Below are 20,842 nucleotides of genomic sequence, written 5' to 3'. Positions count from 1 at the left end.
CAGAACCCCAAACAAAAGGAATCCAAAGAGGACCACACCAAGACACATCATAATTAAAATGCCAAGAGCAAAAGACAAAGAGAGAATATTAAAAGCAGCAAGAGAAAAACAGTTAGTTACCTACAAGGGAGCACCCATACAATTGTCAGCTGACTTCTCAACAGAAACTATGCAGACCAGACGGGAGTGGCAAGAAATATTCAAAGTGATGAATATCAAGAACCTACAACCAAGATTACTCTACCCAGCAAAGCTATCATTCAGAATTGAAGGGCAGATAAAGAGCTTCACAGATAAGAAAAAGCTGAAGGAGTTCATCACCACCAAACCAGTATTATATGAAATGCTGAAAGGTATTCTTAAAGAAGAGGAAGAAGAAAAAAGTAAAGAGAAAAATTATGAACAACAAATACATATCTATCAACAAGTGAACCTAAAAATCAAGTGAATTAAAAACCTGAGGAACAGAATAATCTGGTGAATATAATAGAATCAGGGGCATAGAAAGGGAGTGGACTGATAATTCTCAGGGGGAAAGGGGTATGGGGGCGTTCAGGAAGAGACTGGACAAAAATTATACACCCATGGATGAGGACAGTGTGGGGGAGGTAAGGGCAGAAGGTGGGAGGGAACCGGGTGGAGGGGAGCTATGGGGGGAAAAAGGAGAAACAATTGTAATAATCTGAATAAAGATTTATTTTTTAAAAAAAGAGAGAGAGACCTGCTGTCTCTCTCATACATTCTTTCAAAAACTCTCCTTCAGAGAGAGGTTTGCTAGCTTTTGCTAATTTGAATGATAGCATAAAACTTGCTTTGGTAGTTGTCTCTTGAATTGCAGTTTGTCTGTGAAAGACATTTTGCTGAGCCTGTAATTTAGCCATCAACCTCTGTGCAGTAGCCTCCCGTTCTTGAGGTGACTGCTTGCTAGCAGAGTTGCCATGCTTTGTGGCAAAGTGATGGCTGAGATTGTACTCTTTGAAGACTGCAAGTGTTTCCTGGCATATCTGACATACCAGCATTGATCGGACGTTGGTGAAAAAATATTTTGTTGTCCACTCCCTCTTAAACACTCGGCATTCACTGTCCACTTTCCTTTTCTTTGGTCCACTCATGTTTAATATTGGGCTAAAACCAACAGTACCGTTCTCTTATTAAATTCTTTACTAAAATAAGACAGTAAAGTATAAAAACAAGTGATTAAATTTGCTCTACTGTAACATTTTTGGTCTTCTAACATATATATATATAACAAAATCATCTGAAAAAGTTAAGACATGGGACAGAGGCACACCCTCACCATAGAGAACAACCCCTTTCCTCCATAGGAAACCTGTGTATCTTTCACACAGGCCCTTTGTTTATGGTAACACACATAGTTGCACATTTCTGTGTCTTCCAGACACACTTGTATGGGAGGTGCTAGGGCAGTACAAAACATGGGTAACCAGTAGTTACCACTAGCACTTCCATTACTGGCACAAAACAGCCGCAGTGCACATAGTGTGAAAGAGCCCATTATCAATGTCAGATTGCATCCACTGGACTCTATAAAAACAACCAAGTGCCACTTTTAAATGCCCATTGCAACAGTTTTTCTTATTAAAAGCTGGAAATGGCAGGATATTTATATATATACCCCTACTGTGACAGCCTGGCAGAGCATTACAAAGGAGAAAACCCAGCATCTGGTGATGTCCATAAGTACAAGACTTCAGGCTGTCATTACCAGGAAAGGGTTTCATCCAAATATTAGATAGGAACATTTGATTTTCAGGTTTTCATTTGTCCAATTACTTCTGAAACCCTGAAATTAAGAGATTTTGTAATAAAATCTTTAGTTCATCACATTTCTATACAATCTTTTTGTTCAACCCACTGAATTAGGGTTCGTTCACACTAGCCGTGCTGCCGTTGTAGTGTGGTGCAGTACTGCAATGCAGCGCAGCTAGGGTTAATGCAGGGTACACAGGTTTCCATCATGTTTGCGTTGATGCTAATGTGCAGTGGTGCATGTTAACACAAATGCCCTGTAGCACGCATTTTTACAGGCGCAAGGGGGAGAAGCAAACGCAGCGCAAAATGCATTTGTTTTGCCGCTAACATATGCGGTTAGTGGCCACGGTAGCGTTACTGATACCGCATCCGTATCAGCAAGAAAATGCAGCCACAGCATGGCTAGTGTGACATGTTCTCTGTGTGTCTTTTTCCCTGCTGCGTGTGTCCGCAGTGGGAAAAAAAACTGCAGTGGATACAAGCCCTAAAAGCTGAAAGTCTTTGTTGTTTTATTAACAAGTCATTGTGATGTACAGAATGTGGGAACAGGAATAAATTGTGTTCGAATAGAGCTCTTAATCTTACCTCAGAAAGGCTCTGATACTGTGCTCTCCAGGGGCGTGTCTCCCTACATCACCACGATAACGTGTCTTCGCATTCCCAGGGTGATGTCGGGAGACACGTCCGCGGGCATTACAAGGAGCCTCTGGAAGATATAAATCCGCCCACTCAGAAGAAGGAGCTGAGGCCCTGTTTCCCGACGTTGCTATGTTAACACTGCTGCTGGTGAAGGAGCGGAGGGGAGAGCAAGAGAACCCTCTGCTCTTTCAGCTCCGCGGGCCAGATAGAACAGCCGAACGGGCCGGGATCCAGCCCGTGGACCATAGTTTGCCCACGGCTAATCTACTCAGTACTAATTAGCCACGTTGCTGCTTCCTTATGGACCCACTTAAGGAGTAGAATCTAAGGTCTTTGTCATTCCTATATTTATATTTTCATTTGTTTATGGTTTGTTTGTTTTTTAATAATAAGTTTTCTCCTTCTCAAAAAAAGGATCTCAAAGAAGCCAGGTCAGGGAAATGAGGCCTGGTTGCTGATATTTTTGTTAAAGGAGTAATGCTGAACCCTGCTTTGATAGGGTGAATATATTATATTAGTGGACTAGAGTCCCATTGCATGAATTTGTGCACAGGTGGGGTCCTTCTGCCTGGCCGGTGATCAGGGCCATCTCGCCCAGTCCCGATTGGGGCCAGCTGGCCAGGAGGAGAGGTTGTGGGAGGTTGGCTGGCCGCAAGAGGTTGGCTGGCCTTGGGAGGTTGGCTGTGGGAAAGTATTGACCACCAGGGGGCAGCTCCTGCATTGAGCGTCTGTCCTCTGGTGGTCAGTGCACATCATAGCTACCATCTGGTTGACCGGTCGTAACAGTTGGTTAGGCTTTTATATATATAGACTAGTGGCCCCATGCACAAAATTTGTGCACAGGGGCGGGACGGGGGAGTTCCTCAGCCCGGCATGTTCCCTCTCACAATCCTGGACCCCTCAGGTTGGACATCCCTCTCACAATCTGGGACCACTGGCCTGCCTTCCTCATCGCCCCTAACCCCTCTGCCTGCCTGCGTAATCACCCCTAACTGCTCGCCTCCCTGCCTGATCACCCCTAACCACCTCTGCCTCGGCCCCCGCTGCCACAGCTTTGTCTAGAACAACCGTGGGCAAACTACGGCCTGCGGGCCGGATCCGGCTGTTCTATCCGGTTCTCTTGCTCTCCCCTCCGCTCCTTTACTTTGAATTTATATTAGTTCACACAAACACTCCATCCATGCTTTTGTTCCGGCCCTCCGGTCCAGTTTAAGAACCTATTGTGGCCCTCGAGTCAAAAAGTTTGCCCACCCCTGGTCTAGAAGGTCGTTCGGCTATCCGGTCTAATTAGCATATTACGCTTTTATTATATAGATTAGATTGAAATAATTTAGTTGAATCTTGTGTACTCATATTTCATTTTTTATTTTGATTAAAACTAAAAATCCGGTCCTAAGTGGTTTGGCTCAGTGGATAGAGCGTTGGCCTGCGGACTCAAGGGTCCCAGGTTCGATTCTGGCCAAGGGCATGTACCTTGGTTGCAGGCACATATCCAGTAGGGAGTGTGCAGGAGGCAGCTGATTGATGTTTCTCATCAGTGTTTCTAACTCTCTATCCCTCTCCCTTCCTCTCTGTAAAAAATCAGTAAAATATATATTTTTTAAAAAACTAAAAATCCATACTTCTTATTACTATTTGCATTAAGATTGTTGTGCAAGAATGATTTGGCTTGACAATGAAAGCATATGAGCAGTAATGTCATTGGTTTTCCTTTTTGTAGCTAAGGTGGTGCCTCAGCAGATCACACACACTTCTCCTAGGATCCAGCCTGATTACCCCACGGAGAGGAGCAGCCTGATTCCCATTTCAGGACATAGGGCCTCTCCAAATCCTGTGGCCATGGAGACTCGAAGTGACAACAGGTAGGAGGCAACTTGCCAGTTACACTGCTCAGTGTGTCATTAATTGTTTTGATTTTTCAATAATATAAAATGTCCCACAAATATGGCATATTCACTGAGTGGCCAGATTGTTATGATCTCTGAACACGTAATAATCTGGCCACTCAGTGTACTTCTCTTGAGTACCTCATTTATTTGATATTAAAGATACTATAAATTGTGCACCTGATCAATTTTCCCCTTTGCACTGGCTGATAGAAAGCTCAGGGCAAATAGGTGGTTGATCTCCAGCAAAAGTCTAGAATGCTTTTGGTACCCATTTGAGATACAAATACAATGAGTGGCCAGATTATTATGTGTTCAGAGATCATAATAATCTGGCCACTCAGTGTATGTACTTATTTTTAAACTAGAGGCCTGGTGCACAGATTCATGCACCAGTAGGGTCATTGTATTATTTCTCTTTTAGTTTTATGAAAATGTCTGTATTCAGCCATTCTCCTTTTGATGGGTGTTCTCTTAGGATCCATTGTTTTGTTTTGTGTGTTTCTGTGTATAATTTATTTTGAGAGTAAAGGTTGCAGTATTATGACCCTAAATATTTCCATTTCCATCTCAGAAGAACGAAGGCATTCTGACTTAATCTTGAAAGTATAGTTACCCCTAAAACAATTTTTTAGCTTTCTATCCTCTTTCATACATTGACATTTTTTTAAGGATATGGATAGACCAGTTTTCAATTTGGGCTTGTCAGATTGTTTCCTCATAGTTAGATTCAAGCTATGGTTGATACGCTCTTCTCACTACTATTACATCAGAGAGCTCATGCTATTTCTTTGTCTCATTATTAATGTCAACATTAGTTACTTAGTGAAGATGTGATGTTTGCCAGATTTTCGTACTATAAAAGGATGTTTTTCTTCTTTGTAATTAAAGTAATCTGTGTGGAAATACTTTGAGGCTATAAATATCCTTTCCCCAATAAACTTTCACGCAGTAGTTTGTTTACTGATGATTCTTGGCTGAATCAGTTGAGGGTTGTTGCAATATGATGGTTGCAAGATAGTGACTTTTTCTAACTATCGTTGCTTTCACATTTATCAGTTGGCATTTTGATATAAAGATATTTTCTCATTTTTCCCCATTTATATTGTTTTGTATTTTATTTTTTTTAGAATCAGCATAGGCTCATAGATTAGGTTTTATTCATTACTACAGTCTCAATATCATCTATTTTGATGCTCAAATTATCTCTGGGTTGGTCCATCGGAGCCCCTTCAGACTAGTTCCTGTGGTTTTGCCATGTCCTAGTCATTCCAACCCTTCCCACAGTACGATTCTCCAGGCCCTTCCTGAACTTTGTCAGCATCTTGGAGTCCACCATTTCTCCAAGGAGCCTGGTCCTTTCATCATTTAGAAACCAAGATGTAGGCATTAGCTGTTGGTTGGCGTTTTCTCTAGGCTCTTTCAGCAGGCAGAGGTAAGAAGTATGTAACAGTTTACAAATTCTTTACTTAGCACTTGGTTATACCTCTACTTCCACCCCGTTCCTTCCCCCATTGCATACTTGCACAGGAAGTCACTTCAGCATCTGGTCACTTTTAAATTGTCCTGTCCCATGATGGTACATAGGGATGGGATGCTCATAGCTTTTCCTATATCCCGTGTCCATCCTTTCTGCTGAGCATGACTGTTAGCTCTGAAAGGTTGTAAGTTCTTTTGGATTTCTTACGTAAATGTTTATTTCATCTACAAATAAGGACAGATTTTTGAGGGATGAGGGAGTTTTTTTCATTTCTATTTTATATACTTAGGTTTTTCTTGTTGGCTAAGCTTCCAATGTGATGTTGAATATAGCAGAAATAGTGAGCATCCTTGTCTTGTTCCTGATATAAATGGGAAGTCTCTGAAATTTCATAATCAATTTTTGTAGATATTGTTTTCAGTTTGAGGAACAAAGTTTTGTTTCTGTCCTGCTTTCTTAGACATTAAGTATTGAATGCTAATTTAATAGCATTTTTATATCGTTTGCAAAGTTTCCAGTGATTATTCTTTTACATTTTTAATATGATCTAAAACATTAATAGAAATTCTGATATTGAGTCATTACTACTTTCCTGTGATAAATCTTATTTGATCATGATGTATTTAATTTTATATAGTAACTAGTGACCCAGTGCACGGATTCGTGCACATTAAAAGGAAATTAATTAGAAGGTGGCCGGCAGGGCGGGACTGGGCAAGACAGGCAAGACATGCCTGGGAGCCAATCTCCCGCGGTCCTTCCAGCAGGTGGGGTCCCTCGGGCTGGCCTGCAGGGATCGGGCCGAAACTGGCTCTCCAGCATTCACCAAGGGGTCCCCAAGTATGAGAGGGCACTCTGCAAAGTTATAGTTGTACAGGATGTGGAACGCAAAAGCAAGTGTGCAGTAAACCAGATTCAGGGCCAACAGTGCCCCAGCAACAACATAACCCACGGCCGAAGGTGGAATCGCCTGGCCTCGCAAGGAATCGGGCTCCCTCCTCTCTGGTTCCGGGGTGCGTCACCCAAGAACTGCCGCTGCCAAGTCACTGCAGCTTGGCAGTTTATGCATTGAGCATCTGCCCCCTGGTGGTCACTACATGTCATAGCTACCAGTCAGATGGACACTTGGCTTTTTATATATATACTAGAGGCCCAGTACACAAAATTCGTGCACCAGGGGGAGAGGTGTCTCTCAGCCCAGCCTGCACCCTCTCCAGTCTGGGACATCCCTCTCACAATTCGGGACTGCTGGCTCCTAACCACTTACCTGCCTGCCAGCCTGATAACCCCCTAACCACTCCCCTGCCAGCCTGATCGATGCCTAACTGCTCCCCTGCCAGCCCGATTGCCCCCAGCTGCCCTCCCCTGCTGGCCCAGTTGCCCCCAACTGCCCTCCCCTGCTGGCCCGGTCCCCCCAACTGCCCTTTCCTGCCGGCCTGGTCACCCCTAACTGCCCTCCCCTGCCAGCCTGATCGCCCCTAACTGCCCTCCCCTGCCAGCCCGATTGCCCCCAACTGCCCTCCCCTGCCGGCCTGGTTGCCCCCAACTGCCCTCCCCTGCTGGCCTGGTCGCCCCTAACTGCCCTCCTCTGCTGGCCTGATCGCCCACAACTACCCTCCCCTGCCAGGCATCTTGTGGTGGCCATCTTTGACCACATGGGGGCGGCCATCTTGTGCAAGGGTGTGAGAGTCAATTTGCATATTACCTCTTTATTATATAGGACTAGAGGCCTAGTGCATGAAATTCATGCACTCGGGAGGGGTCCCTCAGCCTGGCCTGCACCCTCTCACAGTCTGGGAGCCCTCAGGGGATGTTCGATGCTGTGGAGGCTGGAGAGGCTCCCGCCACCACTGCTGTGCTCACCAGCTGTGAGCTCGGCTCAGGGCTTCTGGCTGAGTGGCACTCCTCCCTATGGGAGCACACTGACCACCAGGGGGCAGCTCCTGCGTTGAGCGTCTGGCCCCTGGTGGTGAGTGCACATCATAGCGACCGGTTGTTCTGCTGTTCAGTCGGTTTGCATGTTAGCCTTTTACTCTATAGGACTATATAGGATAGACTGATTCAGTTTTGTTTAGGAATCTTTGTGTCAATGTAGAGAGTGAGATTTGTTTATAATCTTTTCTCATACTGTCCCTGTCCTGTTTTGATATCAAGGCTATGTTAACCTCAAAAAGTAAGTTAGGTCATTTTTCTTCTTTTTCTGGTCTCTGAATCAGTTTGTGTAAGTTTGGATTATCTGTTTTACATATATTTGTTAAAATTTTCCAGTAAAAACAGTATGAGCTTAGAGTCAAGTGGAATTGGGTGGGGAAGACCTTTTATTAATGAGGGTTTTTTGCTCAGTATTATTCCATGTATGTTTACATTTATTGATACAGTTATTTATAATATTTATTTTAAAACTAGAGGCCCAGTGCATGAATTCATGCACAGGTGGGATCCCTCGGCCTGGCCAGCAATTGAGGCCTATTGGGGGGCCATACGGCTGGGGGGGACCCCAGGAGGTTGGCCGGCCTGCCCCCCTCCCCAATCTGGGCCTATCAGAGGGGTCGGCCGGCAAGGGGGAAGAATCGTGGGATGTTGGCTGGCCAGCCCCCTGATCAGGGCCAGTGGGGGGTCAGCCGGCCCGGCCCCGATCAAGACTGGGCGAGACGGCCCAAATAGGCCCTGATTGCCGGCCAGGCCTAGGGACCGCACCATGTATGAATTTTGTGCACCAGGCCTCCAGTATATAGATATTACTCTATAGATCTGTGTCCTTTGATCTGATTGTTTGAGACCCAGTGGGAGATGTTGGTATGGCAGTAGGAGTGTGAAGAGGGTCTGGGGACAGGATCATTTGAAGATAAAGAAGTCAATAGACCGCTTTAGTTCATTATTATTTGTGTTCCATCCATAGACCGTCTGTTCCTGTCCAGTTCCAGTACTTTTTGCCAACATACCCACCTTCTGCATACCCATTGACGGCACACACATACACCCCAATCACCAGCTCTGTGTCCACCATCCGACAGTATCCAGGTATGATTCCCACTGTGAAGATGACTTAACATTTTCATTTTTTTCAAGCATTGAGATAAAAATTGATCACTGAGTATTTAGTATGGGTTTAACTACTCCAGCTTCTATGTTCAACTTCATTTCAGGATAAAATGTGAAGCTTTAACGTCTTAAATTACCATCTCTTTGTTCTTTAAAAAGTTGTTAGTATTGTTAGTGATATTTGCATGATTTTTTGTCCCACCTGAGGATAATTATGTTAACAATTTTTGTTGCACTTTAAAATGGTAGTACAGTTAAAACGAGTAGAGCTGCACTCTTACAGAGCTTCTTTTGTTTCATGGGGTGTGCGTTGAGTTTTTCATGTTAGTCCAATTATGCTCAACACCCACTATTCTTTCTTGTAAATAGTGTGTTTTCTTTAATCCAGAAAATAATTTTTAGACATCAGTGTTGTATAATATGTTCCTTGGGATTCAGCTCACTTTAGGCATGAGAAAGCCAGGCTGTCTAGCTGTGGACATTGCCTTGTGCTGTGCAGAAGAGGCCTGCAGCCAGGGCCACAGGTGGCTTGAGGATTTGAAGGGGGGAGGTAGGGGACTCGGTGCAAATGAAGAATGGAATTCTTTGTTTTACTTAATTAAAACTAGACACACTTCAAATATGTTTGGAAAAACTTAATGATATGAAACTACATTTTCAAAATGTAGATTTTATGGAATCAAAATACAAATCCAATATTTTGGTTTTTATTTTTTTTGTTTCCTTAGTTTACTCACATAAAGACACTTTCCTACAGAATACTAATACAAACCATCCAAAACCAGATAATCAATATTGATACAATACTACCATCCAATTCATTCCAAAAACCTCATTCAAATATCCCTAACTTTTTCAGTGTCTCTTTTTCCTTCCTGGTCCAGGACCTACTCTAGGATCATGCCTCACATTTAGTTCTCATAATTTTTTTTAAATTTCTTTATTGATTAAGGTATTATATACATATGTGCCCTTATCTCCCCCCATTGCCCCCACCCCACCCCTACTCATGCCCTCACCCCCTGTTGTCTGTGTCCATTGGTTAGGCTTATATGCATGCATACAAGTCCTTTGGTTGATCTCTCCTCCTTACCCCCACCCTCCCCTACCTTCCCTCTGAGGTTTGACGGTCTGATCGATGCTTCTCTGTCTCTGGATCTGTTTTTGTTCATCAGTTGGTGTTGTTGATTATATTCCATAAATTAGTGAGATCATGTGATATTTATCTTTCTCTTAACTGGCTTATTTCACTTAGCATAATGCTCTCCAGTTCCATCCATGCTGTTGAAAATAGTAAGAATTCCTTCTTTTTTACCGCAGCGTAATATTCCATAGTGTAGATGTGCCACAGTTTTTTAATCCACTCATCTGCTGTTGGGCACTTAGGCTGTTTCCAAATCTTAGCTATGGTGAATTGTGCCGCTCTGAACATAGGGGTGCATATATCCTTTCTGATTGGTGTTTCTAGTTTCTTGGGACATATTCCTAGCAGTGGGATCACTGGGTCAAATGGGACAAATCCAGTATTTCTAATAAAAATTTTTATCTGAATTGAGAATGTGCTTTAATAGTAAAATATGCCCTGAATTTTGAAGGCATACTATAAAAATAAAATGTAAAATAACTTAATAAAAATTTTATAGTGATTACATTTTGAAATGATAATATTTTGGATATATCAGGTTAAACAAAATATATCTTAAACATATACTAATATTAATGTGGCCTGTGTCTTTTTACCTTATTAATTGGGCTACCGAAAATTTTTAAATTGCACGTATGGCATATTTCAATTGGAATGCTGGTCTAAAACTTTGAAAACATTATATTTAAATCACTTTAAAAACAGGTTCCTGCCCTGGCCGGTTTGGCTTAGTGGATGGAGCGTCGTCCTGTGGACAGGGTGGTCCCGGGTTCGATTCCGGTCGAGGGCACATGCCCGGGTTGCGGGCTTGATCCCCAGTGTGAGGCATGCGTGAGGCAGCCCAATCAATGATTCTCTCTCATCATTGATGTTTTTGTCTCTCTCTCTCTCTCCCTCTCTGAATACAATAAAAATATATTTAAAACAAAACAGGCTCCTTCATCTCTGCATTGGTTTTTGTATATTGGTTTGTTTTGTTTTTAATAAAAGTTTCTCTAAGTTTTATTCTAATTTTTATCTCTAATGTGGAGAAGTAGCTGAATTTTTCTGAATATTCTGTCATTTTTCCTGTTCATCAAATTAATATGTTTTTAAAGGACATTCTTAACCATGTTCTTTACTAACAATCTTACAGAGATAAAGTACTGCTTGATTGCTGCCAGTAGTATTATGCTTATTGCTGAAAAGTCTTAAGTCTTTTTCTCAGTGGCAGCACTTACTGCCTTCTATCCCCTTGGCCTTCTCTCACAGTGTAATCATTTTGCCTTTCTGCAGAAGGTAACATGTGAGCGGTATGTATTTCTCTGATACTAGCCAACTGAAAGGATGTGCAGAGTGTCTCTTGAGCTGACATTGTCATTGTATATAAATATTTATTGTCAAAACCCATTATACTAGCACTGTCAGAAGTGTTGCGCATCCTGCCAGTCACCTGTATTTCTACATATTATTCCAAGTATCTTCTCTTACCTCTACAGCAGGCCTGAAAATGAGTAGCACAAGCCACAGCGCTTCATTTCTTCCCGTCCCAGGCTGCACCAGTGCACTGCAGATGAGAGGGAGGGAGATGTCTTTCTCTGACGTGAATCTGTACATGGATGAGCACAGCTGAAGGAAAACTGTATGAATCCACTCCCATTGGCCTATTTTCAAGTTTTGTGGATTCAGTGGCTCAATTTAAATTATTTTATAGCAGATGTTTTTCAAATCAAGAAGAGAACTGGAAAATGTGTATACAATAGGCTCCGATCTTGCCAAATACAGGATTACTCTAATATATAGTTTATAACTAGAGGCCTGGTGCACAAAATGTATGCCCAGTTAGGGTCCCTAGGCCTGGCCAGCAATCAGGGCCTATCAGGGCCTTCCTTCGTTCCGCGCCGCCCCCTGATGATCACCGCACATCATAGCAAGCAGTCAAACTCCCAAGGGAACAATTTGCATATTAGCCTTTTATTATATAGGATTGTTCAAGGTCTCTAGTTGCTTATAAAGATGGAATCTTGTTGGGCCAATAGATATTAGTAGAATATTTATATGAATATATAATTATAAATATATATATACATAATCTATATAGTTTGTAAGTGATTGATCCCTCTCAAATTGTTCCTGAAATTTCACTTGTTTCAGAGGTGTATTTCATTCATTCATTTATTTGTTCATGCATTTATTAATTCCACAAATATTTATTGACACTCTACTATATGTAAGGTCCTATGCCAGGCTTTCTTTTTAAAGCTGACTTTTTTTGTTTAAAGAAATTTTATTTATTTATTTTTAAAATATTTTTATTGATTTCAGAGAGGAAGGGCAAGGGAGAGAGGTAGAAACATCAATGATGAGAGAGAATCATTGATCAGCTGCCTCCTGCACACCCTCTGCTGGGGATTGAGCCCACAACCTGGGCATGTGCCCTTAACCGGAATTGAACCCGGGACTCTTCAGTCCACAGACCTACGTAAAGCTGACTCTTAAACAGATCTTGCTTTCAACAAGCTTAGAGTCTAGTAAGGAGATAGGACATGAAGAGATACTACAATAGACCAAGTACAGAGTCCCAGAAGAGAAGCTTGAGCAAAACCATGCTGCTTCTGAGGTGTGAGACGTGATTTCTATATGAGACGGTAGGGCTGGAAGTCAGGAATGATCTTCCTAGGGCAGTGGTCAGCAAACTGCGGCTCGCAAGCCACATGCGGCTCTTTGGCCCCTTGAGTGTGGCTCTTCCACAAAATACCACGGCCTGGGCGAGTCTATTTTGAAGAAGTGGTGTTAGAAGAAGTTTAAGTTTAAAAAATTTGGCTCTCAAAAGAAATTTCAATCGTTGTACTGTTGATATTTGGCTCTGTTGATTAATGAGTTTGCCGACCACTGTCCTAGGGGAAGTAATATTTGGAAAGCATCGCTCAGAATGGAGAGGACAGAGGCATGGTTGGACCACAGAAAAGGATATTTCTGTCCATGAATAAAGTATAGACTACATTCTTGTAGCAGGTGATTCAGTATTGGCTGAGCACAGTGAGTGACCTTGAGAGGAACAGTGACAAATTGCATGCTCTGCAGGCAGATGGCCCAGCTACCCTGGACAGAGACAACAAAGATCACTTCTCAGGAACACGAATAATGCTCTGTGGGTTACTTATTTTACAGCAGGGAAGAATTGACATATAGCAATGGCTGTAAATTCACACATGTGCTAACTTTTCACTATACTTTTCTCGATCATAATAAAAATTTATCTTTTTTTCTCTGGTTTATAAAACTTTCAATTATATCTATTTTTTAAATTGGGGTGTAATTGACATGACATTAGTGTCAGGTGTACAATATAATGATTTGATAATTTCTTTGAAAACTTTTTTTAATATATTTTTATTGATTTCAGAGAGGAAGAGAGAGAGAAACATCAATGATGCGAGAGAATCATTGACTGGCTGCCTCCTGCACGCCCCACTTAGGATTGAGCCTGCAACCCAGGCATGTGCCCTGACCAGGAATCAAACAGTGACCTCTAGGTTCATAAGCCAACACTCAACCACTGAGCTATGCCAGCTGGGCAGTAACTTTTAAGATCTCTCTTAGCAGCTTTTAAATATGCAGTTCAGTCACCATGCTGTACGTTACATCCCATGACTTACTTATTTTATAACTGAAAGTTTGTACCTTTTGACCCCTTCATCCATTTTACCTACCCCTTCCAGCCCTCCCACTTCCCCTAGCCTACCCTCTGGCACCAGTTTTAATCTGTTGTCTGTGTCTGTGAAGTTGGTGTACTAGTATGTTTGTTTTTTCTTAGATGCCACATATAGATAAGTTCATACAGTATCTGTCTTTCTCTTCCTGGATTACTCACTTAGCCTAATACCCCAAGGTCTGTCCATGTTGCAGATGGCAAGACTCCATTCCTCTTTATGGCTGAGTAGTATCTGTGTGTGTGTGTGTTTCCCATTTTCTTCATCTACTCACCTGTCAGCAGATACTGAGGTTGTTTCTGTATCTCAGCTGTTGCAAAGCATGAAGGTGTAGATATCTTCTGGATTTTTTTGGTAACTGGGGAGAAAAGTTGTGTTTGTGTTCTTTCCATAGTAGTGAGCAAGTTCTTTTTTTGTTGCTTCCTGGGAGTGCTTTTATTTTCAGTTTTGTTGTTTTTGAGTTTGTTTTTAATGTACACATAGATGATGTGTGTGCCTGATAGGAAAAAGGAAACTTGCTTGTTCTCTCTTTTTAATAGGTATATGGAATTTAAAATTCATAACTATGGTATTTCAGAAATGCCTATAGAGTGATTCTATAAATTAAAACAAAAATTCTTGACTTGGGAGCTATGGGTGTATCTCAGAAGTTTTAGATTACATATTTAGCACAATTGCCTGGCTCACATTTGGAATTTAATAGAGTGCTTTTTTGCCTTTTTTAATGCTATTTCTACTAATCTGCAAAAAAAAAATCATGCCAAATTGGTAGGAAGTGAGTGGAGAAGAACACCTTAACACGTTAAGCGCCATATCAGTCACTGGTGACTGACAGTAGACTTTCAGTCTGGACCGCATCAGTCACCAGTGGCTGACAGTATACTTTTCATTCAGGCCGTGTCAGTCACTGTTGACTGACGATATACAATTTAAAAAATTATATTCTTCTATTAATAAATTTTAAATAATTTGGATATCATAAAAGAATGAACCTAAATATTACTTGTTACCAAAAAAACATTTTTAATAAATATTATTAAAACACGTGTACACAAAAATGCTTGTCCTTGTGCAGGTTTCACAGAATGTTATAACTTGTTTTGTCACCTTTCTGGCAATATCTCGCCCAAATCGTGCTGCATTATCTTCTTAGCATTTTTTACAATGTCTTCGGACTTTAGGCACTCTTCCAGTTTTCTGTTGGCAGTTTGTGATGAGATGTTTGAGGTATATTTACAGTACTGCTACTTGGGATTTTTTCATCCCAGCAATTTGTTAGATGGACAGCTAATTTCTTCCGAAATTCTGTGATACTCATATTCTTCTTGCTAATATTTTTAAATAAAATATGAGCATTGAGAACAGTATTTAGTAGGAGCTCAGCTAGCTTGTTATACCATTTCATTGGTTTTCGTAACTCATTGTTATAGGCACTCATTTGATCAGATATATTAACTGCTGCTTTTCCTGCATTATAATCCACTACAATTTTTGGTTTCAAGTAGTGACTTGATCTGTTTTCAACATTCACCATCTCTGATGTATGTTTTGTTGAAAGAAAAAAGATGTCCGGCTTACCTTTCCATTTTAAAATGGTTATTCCTTTTTTGTTCTCTTTTGCTATAATTTCTCCCCATTTTAACTTCTTTGATGTTACTTCATGAGGATTTCCCCGTCGATTTGAACATAATGTTCCTACTAAATGAGTATTATTACCGAGTAATTTATATGCTAATTCTAAACTCGTGTACCAGTTGTCTGTGTACAATGTATGTCCCTTACTGAATACATCTCTACAAAGAGACATGACAACATTAGTTGATGTCGTATTTTCCTTTTCTAAACTTTCCCATGCATATACACAGAAAGCATACGTGTACCCAGATCCGCAGCACAACTTAAATAATTTAATACCATACTGGTGGCGTTTTTGTTTTAAGTATTGCCTAAATATTATGCGGCCACGAAATGGTATCAAAGATTCATTAATACATATAGCTTCAGATGATCATAATATTTTTTGAAATTTATTTCCATGTTATCTATTAGTTGTATTTTGCATAAATGATTGGAAACATATGTCTCCCTATTGTCTGAAAAATCAGCATTCGTAATAATATTTCAAATCTACTTCTTGACATTATTTTCGGTAAAGTTTGCATATATGCAGGATCATGGGACCAATATAAGCATAAAGATGGTAGTCTAACTAGTCCCATCCATAGAATCAACCCAAAAAATCTTTTCATTTTTGTTTGTCACAGTCCACCTACACAAACGCTGCGAGTTTTCAACCCCTAGTTTTTGCGGTGCATATACGTTCGTTTGGCGATATCCTCAAACAATTCATTAGGCACAAACAGTTCATAAGAATTCTCTACTGTTGCACATGACTTTACATTCAAGTCTTCAATCCTAAAGGCAGACGGACAGGTGAAAGGCATAATCCTTGGTTGATTACCTCTCGGATCATGCTATTCTTCAAAATCCTCATCCTCATCCTCTGGTGACGGAAAAAAAACAACTCTACAACGTTTTTTAGGAAAACTGATTTCACTTGAATCGCTTTCACACGCTTCTTCGACTGACAGTGTCACTGTTAGGGTAAAGAAAATTTTTAAATTGCGCTGGAACACAAACCACAGACAATTGACTGAAGAGAAAGCATTTCTAAAAGAATACAGAGTACAGATTGCAATAAATACATACAAGAAATGTATCTGAAGATATGCACGCAGTCTTATCGCAGCCTTACACAGATCTCCGGCCACCAGCATATCGGTGAAATCAGATATCGCGGGCTAAATGGAAAGGAAGACAAAACAGGCTTGGCGCTTCACGTGTTAATATATAGTTTCATGTAGTGATTTTTTTTTATTTGTCTGTTAATCCTCACTCAAGGATATTTTTCATTGATTTTTAGAGTGGAAGGGAGGGAGAGGGGGAAAGAGAAACATCCATATGAGAGAGACATCCATTTAGTTGCCTCCCACATGGGCCCTGACTGGGGCCTAGTTGGGATCGAATCTGCAACCCAGGTATGTGCCCTTGACTGGGAATCGAACCAGACGCTCTAACCACTAAGCAACACCAGCTGTGGCTGTAGTTCTTTTTATTTTTTTTCAGAGAGGAAGGGAGAGGGAGAGAAAGAAACATCAATGATGAGAGAGAATCATTCATCAGCTGCCTCCTGCACACCCCTCACTGGAGACAGAACCCAAAATCCCACATGTGCCCTGACTAGGAATCAAGCTGTGATATCCTGGTTCATAGGTCAAAGCTCAACCACTGAACCACACTGGCCGGGCTAATTTTTTTTTTTTTTTTTTTTTTAATGAGGATTTAGGTATTGTGCAGTGGAAAAATTCTGTTTTCATTTTGGTGTTTTTCTTCTTATGTGGACTGTGTCTAATCAAAGCTGCTATTGTAGTCAGTTTCTGCATCATTTTCAGTTTCAGCTCAGGCTCCAAACTCTGCCATAACAGCTCCGACTGGTGTTGGGGTGGCATCTACAGTTCACCTCAACCCCATGCAGTTGATGGCAGTGGATGCATCTCATGCTCGACATATTCAAGGGATCCAGCCTGCACCCATCAGTACACAGGGGATACAGCCAGCCCCCATTGGGACCCCAGGAATACAGCCAGCACCAATTGGTACACAGGGAATTCACTCAGCAACCCCAATCAGTACCCAAGGACTTCAGCCTGCATCAGTGGCTACTCAGCAGCCTCCACCTGAAGGAAAAACTTCAGGTAATTTTAATGTTTGGCATGAAATTTGGTGTGGAGAAAAGAGATACACTGGGTTTAAATTCTGAATCTGCCACTTGCTGGCTTGTGGTCTCATAATTTCTCTAAGCTTTCATTTTCACTTTGTAACATGAGATGCTTAGAACTTATCTGTCGGGGTCATTGTGGCTTTAGAAATGCATAAACAGCCTTATAGCTGTTTGCACAGGGTGAGGAGCACTCCGTGGAAAGAGTTCTAAGTTGAGAGAACAAATTCACCTTGTAATAGGAGTACTCTCATTCCATGTAGGATTTTTTTAGGAGAGTTTATGTAACACTGTAAAATTAAGATAGACTGGAATGTTGGCACCATTTTCAGGATTGAAAGTGGTTGTATTTTACCAAAACTGGAAGAAGATTTCCTGAAATATACTATACAGTTATGTATTTTTCTCATTTATTAATAATTACGATTATAGACCAATGAAAAATGGTTATTGATCATGCATCAGTAGATGAGGAACCTCCTACTTGCCTTCTGCTTTTAGGCGCATGAACATGATGTTCCTATTTCTTATCGTCTTGAAATTGGACAGTCAGAACATGGAGACTCTAAGTCTGGTGGTCTGATTGTTTCTAGTTGTCTTATGTGATACTTTAGTAATGTTTCTTTCATTTCCCTCTCTTCATTGTTCTTGTCTGCCCCACCCCTGCCTGCCTCCCAGCAATGGTGTTGGCAGATGGAGCCACAATCGTAGCCAACCCTATTAGCAGCCCATTCAGTGCTACTCCGGCAGCAACCACCGTGGTGCAGACCCACAGCCAGAGCGCCAGCACCAACGCCCCCGCCCAGGGCTCCTCCCCCCGGCCAAGCATCCTTCGGAAGAAGCCTGCCACAGATGGGTGAGTTGGACCCAGGAGTGCAGTAACCCCTCTGGTACTGGTGTCACTTACATAATTGGTATGATTGGGTTGTAGGCTGTGCTTGTGTTCAACTCTAGTAGATCATGCCAATAGTGTTTCCGAGTTTTTCTATCCACTTACACCCTCACCAGCTATGCGAGTCACTGCGTTCATCGCTACCAGGAGACATGGTGCTTGTTGGGTTTGAGGTGTTAGCTGTCTTGAGAACCATCGTCTGGATTATTAGGCGTTGTAACACGGGACATTTTGGTTGTAGCCCCCTTCTCTCAGATCCACTCTTGTCTAAGATTTGCTCCCACTCTGCGAAACCGAACATGTCGAGCTCCCTCCGGACTTCTCCATTGTTAAATCCAGTAGTTAGTAGTTCTCAGTCTGAGCAGTACTGGTCTTTGACCGCTTTGATCCATGTGTCTTACTTGGCTTCCAGGAACTTGCTGGTTCAGCACAGATACACCAACACAGTAATGATCGTAAATACTTAACATGGATTTAAATTTTAGTGTGAAGTAGAAAGGAGATAAGGCGTGCTAGAAAACAGCTAGAAGAGTCACGGTTTCTGCTTCCTAGAGCATGCTGGGTCGTAAGTGGGGCGGGCAGCGAAAGGGGCCTGCTGTATGTTGTCTTTGTAGTACTATTTGACTGTTCTTGTAATATTGTGCCTATATTATTTTGACAAAATTCTTTAAAATCCATGAAAAATACTAAGCCAGTGCAGTGCTTTTATTTGCTGTATGTATGCCTAGGAAACGTGCCTGGTACTTCTTTCAATACCCTTGAACTGCTGTTTTCGGGTTTGTCTCTTTCAGAATTGCAGTTCGGAAAACCCTCATTCCTCCTCAGCCTCCGGAAGTAGCCAGTCCTCGAGTGGAGGGCTCCATGCGGAGTACGTCCGGGTCCCCGAGGCCTGCAGGGTGAGCGCTTCACTGTTTCCACTCGGGCTCCAACAGCACGTAATGGGGAAGCACAGAGTCTCATGCATGTGACAGGTTTCACATCATCTGCTTTGTTGCATTTATGTGCTGTTTCTAGCTGTATAGCCACACACAGTTTTCAACCTCTCTAACCCTCATTTGCTTCACTTATGAAATGGGCATATATATAACATTTAGCTCATCAGGTACTTATCTTTTTATTTTTTTTAATGAGTTTTTTAAAATATATTTTTATTGATTTCAGAGAGGAAGGGAGAGGGAGAGAAAGATAAAAATATCATTGATGAGAGATTATCATTGATCGGCTGCCTCCTGCACGCCCCCCCTACTAGGGATCAAGCCTGCAACCCGGGCATGTGCCCTTGAATAGAATCGAACCGGGGACCCTTCAGCCCGCAGGCCAACACTCTATCCACTGAACCAAACCAGCTAGGACAATACTTAACTTTTTAAATAAAATGACTCATTAAAAGTACTTAGAACCTGTGTCATAGTAAACACCCAGTTATTTCTGCTGTCATATATGGCATGACAATAGTTCATTCATGCTTTTTTCTTTATTTTTTGTCATCTTAGTTCCAGAAGTGAAATTATTTTGAATAAAAATGAGACAATATAAAAACATTTAAAGTATAAAGTGAAAATCACTGTTCTATTCTTCACCCACCTTGTCCATCCCATTCCCCAGAATATTATTGATTGGTTATAGTTTCGCTAAGTATCTTTCCATGTCTTTTTCTACATAAACATATAGATAGATTGACAGATCCTTCCTCAAAAACAAGATCTTACTGATTGATTTTTCTGTATCTTACTTTTTTCTACTTACCACTAATAGCTTACCATGTTAATATTTTTAGATCTACTTCATTCAAAATAATTATGAATGCCTAGTATGTGCCAAGTGTCGTTTTAGAATCTGGGTTTATATAAGAGTGACTAAAATTACTTTCTAGTAAGTGTAAAGAAACAATAAAGAAAAAGAAAATGTAAAGTGAATATAAAGTGATGAGAGGAAGGGGTGCTGTCTTACGGAAAGGCTCATCTCACCAGAGGTTAAAGAGCATGAAGGAGTAAGCCATATGCTCCCTGGCCTTTGACTGTCGAGCAGAGGAAAGAGCAGCGATCAAGGTTTTGATATAAGAGTTCTTGGGGCCATAACTTTGCACATTAATGCAGGAATGTTAAAAAATAAAATGCAAGCCGAAACCGGTTTGGCTCAGTGGATAGAGTGTCGGCCTGCGGACTGAAGGGTCCCGGGTTCGATTCCGGTCAAGGGCATGTACCTTGGTTGTGGGCACATCCCCAGTGGGGGGTGTGCAGGAGGCAGCTGATCGATGTTTCTCTCTCATTGATGTTTCTAGCTCTCTATCCCTCTCCCTTCCTCTCTGTAAAATATCAATAAAATATATTTAAAAATAAATAAATAAATAAAAATAAAAATAAAATGCAAGCTGAAACTGCAAAGTGATCTTAATCAGTGGGGCAAATAAAATTATGTGAGCTTTAAAAACATTGGTGAAAATATTAATAACTGTCAGTTATAATAGATAGGAAATGAAAAAAAATAATGAAACTAATACTTAGTATGCTGTAATT

General features: G+C 41.4%; 1 protein-coding gene across 2 annotated transcripts in view; it reads left to right on the top strand.

The window, feature by feature from the left end:
* Positions 1 to 20,842, top strand: part of SAP130 (Sin3A associated protein 130) — a 107,786-nt gene that overhangs the window by 54,470 nt on the left and 32,474 nt on the right. For both annotated transcript variants that reach the window (XM_080670468.1, XM_080670469.1), the window contains exons 11-15: positions 4,133 to 4,274; positions 8,678 to 8,799; positions 17,109 to 17,411; positions 18,113 to 18,290; positions 19,118 to 19,222. In XM_080670468.1, coding sequence (XP_080526594.1) covers positions 4,133 to 4,274; positions 8,678 to 8,799; positions 17,109 to 17,411; positions 18,113 to 18,290; positions 19,118 to 19,222 — 850 coding nt within the window. The remainder of the gene's footprint in view (positions 1 to 4,132; positions 4,275 to 8,677; positions 8,800 to 17,108; positions 17,412 to 18,112; positions 18,291 to 19,117; positions 19,223 to 20,842) is intronic.

The sequence above is a fragment of the Plecotus auritus genome (assembly GCF_963455305.1).
Source record: "Plecotus auritus genome assembly, chromosome: 5".
Taxonomy (NCBI): Eukaryota; Metazoa; Chordata; class Mammalia; order Chiroptera; family Vespertilionidae; genus Plecotus; species Plecotus auritus.
Note: the sequence above shows the minus strand (reverse complement) of the source record. Positions and strands in the feature narration are given on the sequence as shown.